Source organism: Parus major, chromosome 6, assembly GCF_001522545.3.
Source record: "Parus major isolate Abel chromosome 6, Parus_major1.1, whole genome shotgun sequence".
Lineage (NCBI taxonomy): Eukaryota > Metazoa > Chordata > Aves > Passeriformes > Paridae > Parus > Parus major.
In genome coordinates, this window is record NC_031775.1 from 20357503 (window position 1) to 20369471 (window position 11969).

At 55.6% G+C, this 11969-nt stretch overlaps 1 protein-coding gene across 1 annotated transcript in view; it reads left to right on the forward strand.

The window, feature by feature from the left end:
• HPSE2 (heparanase 2 (inactive)) overlaps window positions 1-11711 on the forward strand; it is a 106842-nt gene extending 95131 nt beyond the window's left edge. The window contains exons 10-12 of the mRNA XM_015633302.2: window positions 9487-9632; window positions 10599-10745; window positions 10828-11711. Coding sequence (XP_015488788.1) covers window positions 9487-9632; window positions 10599-10745; window positions 10828-10993 — 459 coding nt within the window. The 3' untranslated portion in view covers window positions 10994-11711. The remainder of the gene's footprint in view (window positions 1-9486; window positions 9633-10598; window positions 10746-10827) is intronic.
• Window positions 11712-11969: the final 258 nt, after the last annotated feature.

An 11969-nucleotide genomic window follows, 5' to 3' on the forward strand; every position in this document is an offset into this window, starting at 1 on the left:
GGTGACCCATGGCCAGCTCTCCTGGCACAGTGGGGCAGAGGGTGACCCATGGCCAGCTCTCCTGGCACGGCGGGACAGCAGCTCCAGAGCTACTGGAGAAGGAGAGCAGTTCAGAACGGGATCAAAGCCAGGGAAGGAGTTAGAGGAATAAACCCCAGGCTGTTAAACACAATGGAAGTCTTTAACTTGTATTTTTCTGTTGTTTTAAAGAGAAGTCTCCCAATAAGTTAGGTGCCAATCGCTGTCATGATTGTTTCCTCACTCTCCCATGTGCTTCAGCACTGATCCCACATCCCACCACTGTGTTCCTCACAAACTCTGGCGGGTGCTTCCACAACCTCTTTCCCTCCACTCCCGTGCTATCAAAGAGCCACAGGCAGGTGAAAACCGACAAAGGGTTTAAAAGCTGCAAACACCGTACAGCCCAGCAAGACGGGGCCGTGACCTGCTCCGCGGGCTAGCGGCTGCTCCTTTCCCGTGGGAGCTATCAGGAAGATAAAAGCTGCTGGCTGTACCTGTGCGGGGCCGCGGCGCTGTGAAATACAATCTGCTCATTAGCTGCCATGACAAAGAGGTTTCTGCACGCTGGCTGGGCGTGAGGCAGCTCTCAGCTGCCTGCTGAGAGAAGGGCTACACCACCACGGCATCAATCACAGCTGGGAGCCAGGCCTGGGCTCCCCATAGCAGTCTTTGCACCTCCTTCTCCTCCCCTGCCACTGCTGATGCCTGCTTGTCCAATAAGAGGATTGTCTCAGGTGGCAGCAGTGTGGCCAATGGGCACTGAAGCTTCCCAGTGAAATTAGGAAGACGCTCACATCTCTGCTGGGTTTGCCACACGCAGCTGACTCATGACCTAAGTGGCATCCCGTGGCTTTTGGGACATCTTGCAAGAGATGTGGTCATTGTGTGCTCCTCCGGGTCCTTCACCCATGCAAGGGCAGCTTGAGTGCCCATCCTGGCTGCCAGAATTGCCTGTCCACTCTCCTCTGAGCTCAAGTGGTTTACGGCCTTGTTATTTTTGAGATAACATTTTCATATATGGTTGAAGTGCTTTTTCTTCCTGAGTGATTTGGGCAGTCAGCTGTATAATAGTCAGAGAAGCCCTTCAAATAAAGCTTTTTGCAGGTACATCAGTCTGCCTGCCTGCACTTAAACCTGTACATGTGTGGGAGTAAGGAGTGGAGGGAAGGAGGGCAGGAGCAGCACCAATATTCACTCTTCACAGGACAGTGCCTTTGAAATGCTGATCCAGCATTTAGTACCTCTAGAATCATTTCAGGCATGCAACGTACATACTCTATCTCTTTTCCTTAATATCTCTCTGAAACAGTCCAGAGGGAAGCAATACATTTATTTCACCCCAGGCAGGTGTGAGATTTCTCTTCAGATTCTTACAGAATGCTAAAGACGTTTTTCAGTGCTCTTCCATGTGGTATCGTGGTACTCAACTCTTTTTTTTCCATCCTTGGTATCGATTCCTGCTCCTTTAATGTACAATGCTGTAAGGTTACATCTGTGCAGAGAAAAAACTTGGGCATATTTCTAGGCAGGGTGTGAGGAACACAAACCCTGTGGAAAAGCCAAAGCTGAAAACCAGACTTCCATTTCCTGTGGCTCCTCATGGACCTTCCTCTAACGAGTATGAGCGGAGAGAAACTGAGTTTGGTAGACACTTAAAATTCTTTTCTGCATATAAGATTCATATGCAGGATGAAAAAGTCCTGGAGGGATCAAGGGTGAGTCGACAGCAGGGGCTGCCTGCTCAGCTGTGGTGGTAGAAGACAATATGATATTGCCTGTGAATTGATGGTGTCCTTGAGAAAGCATCACAGCAGTGCGAAGGTCTGTGCCCAATGGTGCTGTGATCAGATGCTTGGATGCTGCGGGTGATTTTTCACCTCCTTGGCTTCGCCCAAAGGCACTGAGGAGAACTCGATGGGAAAGAACATTGCTGTCTGCCCCGGAGGAGGGAGGACCATGGGCTCCTACTAGGTCCGTCTGACCTGTCCCGAGCACCTCCGCACTAGGGAATGGGTTGGGCCGCCCCGGTTTCCAGGTCCAGGGAGGCAAGGAGCCCTCGGGTGAGGTGCCAGGAGCGGCTCCCCCGGCCCCGCTCCCGCCTGCCGCACGTCCCCGCTCCCCGGTGCGCTCATTAGCGGAGCTGCCTTGGCAGGAGGAGCTGCAAATCGCAGCTGAAGGTCCCAGCCGGTCCCTCTCCGGCCCCTCCCCGGGCAGCGCTGCGGGGGCTGGCTCTCACCCACCCGTACCAATCCCACCCTGGGCACCAGGGGAGCCCAGCGCTGCTGCCGCAGCCGCACACCCGCACATCAGATGTGTATAAGAGACAGATCCCACCCTGGGCACCAGGGGAGCCCAGCGCTGCTGCCGCAGCCGCACACCCGCACATCCAGCAGAGTCGCACCCGCAGCCGGCCGAGTTGCCAGAGCAGGACTGTGGCTGCTGTTCCCCCCGCTCCGCGGGGACCCTCGGCTCCAGGTCACTGTCCAGGAGAGCGCGGCCGGGCCGGGCTGCAGAGTGCGCCGTGCAGGCAGAGACACGGCCACAGGTCTGGGAGTGACAAAGGGTGGGGACAGGGAGCAGGTTCACTGGAGCTTGCACACACACATGGAAGCTGTTCCTGATGACTGAAAATCTGCTGCGCAGGCGTCTGGCACCCCCATCTGCCCTGCACGCTAGAGCACTGACTCTGGTGGGAGTGATGCCTGCAGACAGGGAAGGGGTGGGAGAGGCGAGGATTGGCTGGAACTGTCGTTAGAGGACGTTTGCTCTGGCCACAGATGGGAGGGATGAAATCTCGGGCAGTTCAGGTGTGCATGGGGGAAAAGCTCTCCCATGAGATGTCAAGCTAAAGCACGGTCTGCTGAAGGGCAGAGTGGAAATGGTGCCCTGTGGAAATCTCCCAGTGAGCCTTGGCACAACTGCCTGAAGCAGGTTTGAGCAGGGCATCCACTCCATCGCCTTGTCCTTTCTATCATGTCTCAAGGATTGAGGCATTGTCTGCTTTCTGCACTCTCTCTCCTTCAACGAGTTCCAGGTTAGCTCTGAGGATCGTTGTATCTGTGAACAAGGAGACAGATTTAAAGCAGCTACAGCTCTGCTTGCTGTCACAGTGAGTTAAGAGGCCTTTCCCTCTTGGTGCACCAGAAAAAAGGTCTCTGAAGTGCATATGCATGGACTCTCAAATGGATCAAAGCCATGCTATGGCTAGCAGCTCTGGCACCCACCCACTGGAGCTGCAAGACATGTGCAGAGCTGGAGCCAGACTGTTCCTCCTGCACTGGAGTCTGGGGCAGAGACAAACTCCATCTGGGACTGGCAGCAGCAGGTTGGTCTTGGAAGGATGAACACAGCCATGGCTCACATCTCCCAGAGGCACCATGCTAGTGCTAAGCCTGCCCAGCTTGGTCACAGAGCCAACCCAGGACTGTGGATAAGGTGGGACAGAAAGACCATTCCCAGAGTGGACTGGTGCTCTGGAAGAACAGGAAACAGAAAAATTGCATTTGGTTTCCAAGCCCTCTGATCTGGCACTCTGCTTCCTTCCTGTAGCCTGCATCGCCTGGACCCTGTTAGGAAGAGGTGATGACAAAAGAGAGATTTGGCTGTTCCTCCATCTGCTCAGATCCCAAGAAGGTGGGAAGGCCACTGGCTGCAGCCAGACTGTGATGGGCAGTAGGCAGGGGTCACATCCTACTCACCACTTTCCTGTTTCCTGGGCAGGCTGTCCCCCCTGTGCCACTGGTGCCTGGCAGCAATTCCTGTGGCTGCTGCTCCCACAGTAGGAATTTTGCTGTAGACCACTTGCTTGAGGAGAAAGTTGCAGGAAGATGTAAAGGCATGAGACAACACAGGGAGGAGTGGTGTGAAATGAAGTGTTTGCAGCCATTAGAGAAGGAAGGAAGAGGATCAGGACAGTGAAAGCAACAGATGCCTAGGCAGAGATGTCAGCAGATTCAGAGGACTGGTGATGGGGCACCTGCTGGGATGTGGCCTCAGCAAAAAAGGGATTGGTCAGCATTGGCTATGCTTTCACAGGTGGAGGTGTCTGGATCAAAGCACAGGTCTGTCCTGCCCAGGAGGGACACAGCAAAGAGGCAAGGGGCCACTTCGCTGCAGCATCTCTGTGTGCTGCCTCCTCCTCCCCTGCGAGTGCCACCAGCCTCTGGCAGGTCAGTCCACTTGAAGCCCCCTTGTTTGGGGCTAGAAGAAGCCTTGATCCCTATTCACAGATGTCTCTGGAGTGTCCCCTGTCATGCTCACTCACAGACTCCACAATACAGCAGCAAGTGTTGTAGGAGACTGTTCAGTTCTCCAGAACCTCCACACAAGGAGGGGGCACACACGAAACAGCAAACAGATCATGTCCCTGAGGGTGGGGGCATGAGAGCTCAAGAGGGCAGCATTAGTATCTGAAATTGATGATTTTGACTTCAGAAAATGTTGTTCCCTTCGGGATGAGGCTCTGCCCCACTCTGCTTGTCACAGGACCTTGCAAAGGCTTTGGCTGAGAAAACCTTGAACTCCCACTTAAGAAGCACATAAAACTCAGGGATAATGTTAAAAGCAGCATTATCCAGCCTTGCTGGAGGAACAAGCAGCTATGGCTTGAACAGGATGTAAGGACCTCCATGGGGAGAAAGCTTTGGATGCTGAGAATCTTTAATCTAGTGGAAAAAGAAAGAACAAGAACCACTGGTTGGAAGCTGAAGCCAGACAAATCCAAGACAAAAGTAAGGAGTGGGATTGTTAACAGTGCGGATATGTAACTGCTGGAACAGGCTCCCTGGGAAATGGCAGCTTCTCCATCCCTCCAAGTCTTCACAACCACAATCACTACTTTTCTGTAAGATGCTTTTGCCAAAAACAAGCCATCAGGCTCGTAAAAGGGATAAAAGAGCAAAGCCCTCTGTCCTGTGATGCTCAGACCAGCCAGCCCTTATCTCCACACAGGTTGCTTGGACTGTGGAATAAAGCAGATGAAGGTGCAGGAATGGAGCCCTCCATAACAGGCTGCAGGAACTCGAGGGTGTGTAAGGCATGGGGGAAGAACTTGGGCAGCTTCAGAAGTAAGAAGAAGCAATAAGAAGTGCAGTAGGGTGAGCAGCAGCCAGCTGATGCTGATGCTGCCTTGGGAACATAAAACCATGCCCTGGCAGCCCCAGCCAGAGGAGATTGTGCACCACGGGCTCACAGCCTACTTGTTTGAAATTCAGCTGCTTTTGCTGGTTACAGTTCCCAGGAGACTGAAGGGCTATGGCTCTTTTACTCTGGTTTTCTGGTTATGGAAACATTTTCTTACACATGGACAGCACAGAGCTGAACAAATTCAGGTAAGCAGCAGAGCTGCTTTGCTGCCTCTAGGAGAGACAGAGGGGATAACTTCTGTCCTTCTCCTGATGGCTCTGTGGACAGGAGGGTCTGGCTAATAGTTCTGCCTCAGGGTCTGCCTAATCAACCTCATTTCCAAAAGCTGAAGTCTCTAAAACTTCTGCAATGAAGTAAAATGTGCCAAGAGATCAAGTAGGACCCTCTGGGCTTTCTCTCTCTAGTGGAAAGCCTGAACATCTTCACTGGTCCCATGGAGCTGAGAAGATGAGGCTCCCTGAGCTCTGCACATCAGCTCACTCAACACAAGCACCCCTCCTGCCCACAAATCAGGGATCCCAGACAGGAGAGCTCTGGAGGCACAGGAAGGCTCTGCCTTCAGGTGCTCCTCACCTACGGTACTGCTTGATGAGTCTGCAAAGTAATTAAACCAAGAAAGATCCCTCAGTTCCTGTGGGACTAATAACAAACCAGATTCCTCTCTGCTATCCTTCCTCTACTGCTACAGCTGTACTGCTGGCTTAGCCCTCACAACAAGAGTCTTCCGTGACTCCAAAAGACAAATCCTTTCTGCAGTTGCACAGGTTGGAGCAACCTGTCTCCCTGGACACTGCTGAGGCTGCCCCTGACAGGATGTCCAGCACCACACTGCACGTCTTTGCAAGGGGTATGGGCACTGCCAGCCTAGGAAACTTCCTTGCACAGGGTGTGCCACATGGGAGCAGGTTCCAGCTGCTGTCAGGGGCTGAGGAAGAGGTCCTGATAGTGGAAAAGCCACCCTGGTTGCAACCAAGCTGGGTTTCAAGAGCAACTATTTCCCAAGCTGGTCCCATTTGAACAGGAGCTGGTAGCTGCAGTAGCCCAACAGCCCTGACATGATTTTGGCTGGGGTTCACTCATGCCAGTGGAAAGAGCAGCCCTGGAGTACCAGCCCAGCTGGGGAAAGTGTCTGTCCTCAGCAGGTTTGTTTCAGTCATGCTAGGTGTGTGTAATTCATCATCCAAGTGCTTGGTGTCACCAGGTCTTGGTAATTTATTGCAAATAACATGATTTTGGCCCCTCACACAAGTGGATTTGCGATGACGAGAAAAGCTGCAGCTGTCTTCAGTGCTTCCCTGCAGTGAGCTGAAGAGCTCAAGCGCCTTGAGGCCAGTGCTGACGACTCCTTTTTCAGTCCCGGGTCATTTTTCTGGCCCTCCTTTGAACTCTCTTTGGTATTTTCACATCCTTCTTGAAACTGAGACTTTGGAGCTAGCGTTGCCAGCAAGGGGAGGTAAAGGCACTGCTCTCCCCTCACCTCCTGCGGATGTTGGAGGGACACAGGGGTCCCTGCACTGCCCAGAGGCATTGACTGTGCTGAAATACTGCACACTCAGCCATGATCACCTCACACTTTGCAGAACAGCTCACCCTAAATCACTGCTGTCTTACCCATCTCATGGCACCTGCATGGTTTTTCTCAGAAAAGCTGTGTATCCTTAGCTGGGCCAGAAGCTTATAAAACATAGCCAACACTTTTCAGAGGGACAATCATGTGTCCTTGTGGAGATGCTGGATGGCACAGCTCTGCTCATGAGCCATCATGGCAGGAGCCTGGGGCTCAGTGCTTCCAGCTCTGCAGGGTTATTCAGAGCATCCTTGGGAAGAGCATGTGCTGAGATGTGAAATTTGGCAGCAGCTGGGGCAGGTCATGAGGTTCAGCAGTCTCCCAGGACCCCCACATTACAAACCTTGCTGCTGCTGAGCCTTAAGAATGGAGGAACATTCATGGTGTCAAAGCAGAAAATCCCTGGGGACCACCCAGCCCAGAGGGGTGGGTGCTCAGCTGGAGGCTGGAGCTGCTGATGCCAGCTCGCCATGGAGGCAAGACCATTGAGAGCCTCCTGCAGAACAGCTCTTGAGATCCATATGGAAATTCTGAGGGCAGACACTGTGAGTCTGGCCCCTACCACTCCCATAACTTGTGGGTGAAAGCAGCATCTCATCAGTGGAATTATGGAGAGGCGGTGAAAAACCCCAGGAAGGCTTCTAGAAAAGACCTAAAAGCTTGAACTGGCAGGTAGCTCAGGACACCAAACTTAGTTTTAACTCATGACCATGGGGCTAAACACTGAAGTCTGTGCTTTTCATTTTCCTCACTGCAAACTCAAGTAATTACTCATCTAATGACTCTGCTAATCAGGGTGGCTCACCAGAGACAGCAGAACTGTTTCTCCTGCCTGCTGTGCGCCTGAGCAGCAAAGGCTGGCACTGCTTCCCACAGAAGCTTGGAGCAGGCAGGGACATCCTCAGGCTGTAGAGCAGCCTAACCAGCCAGCAGGGTCAGGGACAGAGGCATGGCTTCATTGACAGCACAGATAAGCAGCACTGAGCACTGCAGCTCATTCTCCCTGAGAGCTTTGGTCCTGTGGCTGAGCTGTCTCCAGCTACACGAGCCTCTCCCTTCACACTCACATCTCCTTTGGGGCCCAGAGCTTGCAGAGGAATCAGTTACCACGCTGGTGTGGCACAAAGCCCCGTGGTTTTGGCTAGGAGTAGCAAGAGGAGAACAGAAGGTGGCTCTTTCTCCAGCATTATGCCAAAATCTTGCAAAGACAGCGAGAAGTGTGTCTGGATCTCTCTTTGGCAGCAAAGTGATGATGGAACAGATCAGCTTCTGCTGGCCTGGAAAGAGCATGGGGCTGGCAGTCCAATCCGGCTGGTGGGTTTTCACCTTGTGCTGGTCACTGTGCCCCACTGCTAGGTTTTATATGCTGAACTCTTAACCCAAAATGTGTGTTAATCAGGGGCTGGGGGGGGTGGGGGGGGCATGCAGGATGGATATCTGAGTCTATATGAGATGTCTGCACTTCCACCTGCCCATTCTGCCCTGTACCCTGGGGGCCTGGAGACCCCATTCCCAACCACATGCTCTTCTGGGATGCAAAAGCCCTTCATCACTATCCTGACCAGGTCCTTGCCCTTCCCAGGCTCTGTGCAGGGTGCTTGTTCAATATTCATTTCCTCCTCACAATGCAGGTCAGACCTGACAGGCAGAGAAGCCCCTGGTGCTAGGGTGACCATCACTGCTGGATGTTTGACACTGCCAGCAGAGAAGGGGGATTACTCAAATTGCCCTGGGGCACATGGTCCCTCTAGGATATCCAGTCTGTGCTGTTCAGAGGGCGTTTATCCAGAGTGCTCATGTGTGGGAAGGTGTCTCAGCACCCACAGGCAGCACTCAGAGAAGCAGGGAGAGAGGCTCCGTCTCCCCAGCATCACCTGCTGTGCCTGGAGCAGCAGCAGTGGGGCCAGAGCCCCATCCTGCAGAACAGCAGGCGAGGGCCTGAGCCTGCCCTTTCCCTTCCCACAACCCTGCTTCATTTACCACACACCTCCCAGCTTCTGCAGCGGATGAGTGGGGGGCCCTGCCGGCAGCAGCCTCCGTCACCACACAGCCTCACCTCCCTCCCCAGGGCTTGGGGCCCATCCTGTGTGCCGTGTGAGGCCATGCCCTGCGGGAAAAAGTAGTGTGTGGTGACGTAATTAAGGCTGCAACATTTATGCATGTGTATAGGGTCTGAGCATTTCCTCTTTCTTGAGTGCTTGGCTTCCGCATGCTTCACAGGAGGCTTTAAAAGGGGAGAAATACCTCTGGGAAGCTGAGCACCCTCAGCAGTCCCAAAAACCAGTGCACCATGAACAAAGACAAAGAGCAGGGAAGAGTTCTCATGTGCTCCAGCTCTGTGTAGAGTGGGGGAAGAGCCTGCCCCAGAGACATCACCATGCTGTGCACATCAGCTGGAGCTGATGTGCAGGTCCACAGCATGGCTGTGTGTTGGTCCATGGGTATGTGCAAGGGTGCTCATACTGCTCCCCAGGCCCTGCAATCCAGCCAAGACCTGAACTCCTTTAAAGGGTACCTGTGTCTCTCAGCATGGGCAATGTATTCCTCCCTGAATCTCTTTCCAGGAAACATTCATGCTGTTATGGCTTGGACTGCACAAAAAAAAGCTCATCCCAAGGCAGATATCTGGTGTGCAATATTTTCACCCCAAAATTTTGCCAGGCTGCAGGCAGGGGAGCCAGCCTTTCCTGCCCACACCCTCTATATGAGTAGGGTGGGCTGTTGTGCTGCTGACTGTCCCCTCTGCCCCCCAGGACTACTGGCTGTCCCTGCTTTACAAGCGCCTCATTGGTCCCAAGGTGCTGGCCATCCATGTGGCCGGTCTCCAGAGGAAACCCCGGCCCGGCAGAGTCATCCGCGACAAGCTCCGGATTTATGCCCACTGCACCAGCTACCACAAGTAAGTGGAGCAAGGAAGGCTGAGGGATACAGGGTGGGATAAGCGATATCGCCAGGAGACGGGGACCAACACGCTGGGGCAGGTTGGCTTCCCAGGATGCTGACTCGAGTGCTGCTCTGGCCACTGTCACAGTGAAGGGAGAGTGCAGGAATGGCGATGTCTCCGATGAAAGTGGTGGCAAGGCCGTGCCTGGGAACGGGGCCGGCTGGGAGCGCTGCAGTGGCCGCCGGGCAGCCTGGGCAGCAGAGATCAAGGGAGTGGATTTCACACGAGGGGCCCCGGTCGGTCGGGTTACCTGCCAGGCCGCGCTGCCGGGGAGCCTGGCCTGGCTATTGTTTCGCTGATAAGGTCTTTGAAAGCACCTCAGAGAGCCGGGGGGGCGGTCACCTCCTCCGCGGACACAAGTTGCTATTGTGGAGGAGGAGAGACTGTTTCTTTACACAGTCCAGATGCTTTCAACATGCCTCCAGCCCGGTAGGAAACCTTGTCCAGTAACTGACAGGTGCAAAGTACTCTATAGCTTTTGTTTGAGGCTGTCTGATTAGGCAGGGACAGAGGATCAGTGTCTGACCTGTCTGTCAGGTGCCTGGGGTGGTGGGGACAGACGCCACTCACGCACAGAGCTCCCCTCGTTCTCAGCCTCCTCCTTGCAAGGCTGGGGAGGGGTGGGAGTGGGGGAAGCTGTCCTGGGACTGACACAGTCCCGGGCCACCCCCACTCTGTTGGGGCATTGCGTTGCAGCATCCTCTTGTGCTGCTGGCTGAAGAGGGGGGGTTTAAAGGTGTCGCCACAGAACCAAGCTTCATGGTGGGACGGTGGCATCTCCCCGTGAAGGGACGGCAGGATAGTGAATCTGCATGTCTGCATGAGGCCAGTTCCTGCAGAGACCCCCAAGCCCCTTCTTGGAGGTGATGCTCCCTGGGGACATGGCAGTGCAGCTCTCATCTCCTACTCTCCCCTTTGCAGTCACAACTATGTCCGGGGATCCATCACGCTTTACATCATCAACCTGCATCGCTCCCGGAAGAAAATTAAGCTGGCAGGGACGCTGCGGGATAAGATTGTCCACCAGTACCTGCTGCAGCCCTACGGCAAGGACGGGCTCCACTCCAAGTAAGTTTGATGCTGGTGGCTGGGACTGCCACCACCATCCCACCCTCAGTGCCACTGTGCTGACCCTCTCCTGGTCCCACAGGTCGGTCCAGCTCAACGGGCAGCCGCTGGCCATGGTGGATGATGGGACTCTCCCCGAGCTGAAGCCTCGCCCGCTGCGGGCCGGCCGCACCCTGGTCATCCCCCCGCTGACTATGAGCTTCTACGTGGTGAAGAATGTGAACGCGCTGGCCTGCCGGTACCGATAGCCTGCGGCCCACAAGGGACTCGCCAGCCCCGCTCCTGCCCCTGTGCACTGCCCAGGTCACGCTGCCTCCTTGGCAGCCCACGCAGCCTCGCCGTGGGGCCGTGTTGGGCAGCTCCACGCCATGCCCTCATCTTCACCCCCAGGATGTCCTCCACCGTGGCACCACTCCTGCCCTGTGACCGCAGAGCTCCACATGCCCTGGCCACCAAACCGCCAGAGCAGTGCGACAGCCAATTTGCACGGCCTGCCACCCTCCGTCCCGTGAGCTGCGAGAAGCACCCGGGCCCTGGTGCCCACTGGCTGCAGGGAGGGTTGGGGTGCTGAGCCCCGGTGTATCCCGGGACGGACACCCTCCTCGACCCCCTGGTCCCGCTGCCCTTCGGGATGACTCCTCCAGCAGCCGGACCTTCTCCCCGGAGGCGAGCAGCGCTCCGGTGCAGCAAGCGCATGGAAGCAGCTCCCTCTACTGCCGCCGGGATGCCGCCGGCCGGGCTGGCCCGCCGCGACATGCACCGGGCGGGGCAAGGCAGGGGGCGCGGGGGCCGCCCCGGGCGGGCGGGCTCGGGCTCCGCGGCGGGAAATGTCGATAATTAAATTATACATCCCGGAGCGGAGAGGGGCGGAGCGGCGGGCCGGGAGCGTGTCCTGTCCCAGAGACTGGCGGTGTCGCGGGCAGGAGCAGCTGCGACGCGCCCAGGCGCTACCGGAGGTGTAATAAAGTTGGGCTCTCAACAGCGCCGGCGTCTTCTGTCCGCCGCGGTGGGCCGGGAGGGAGGGTGTCGCTGTCACACTGTGCGGTGCCGGTGTCACACGGTGCGGTGCCGGTGTCACACGGTGCCGGTGTCACACGGTGCGGTGTCACACGGTGCGGTGTCACACGGTGCGGTGCCGGTGTCACACGGTGCCGGTGTCACACGGTGCGGTGCCGGTGTCACACGGTGCGGTGTCACACAGTGCGGTGCGGGTGTCACACGGTG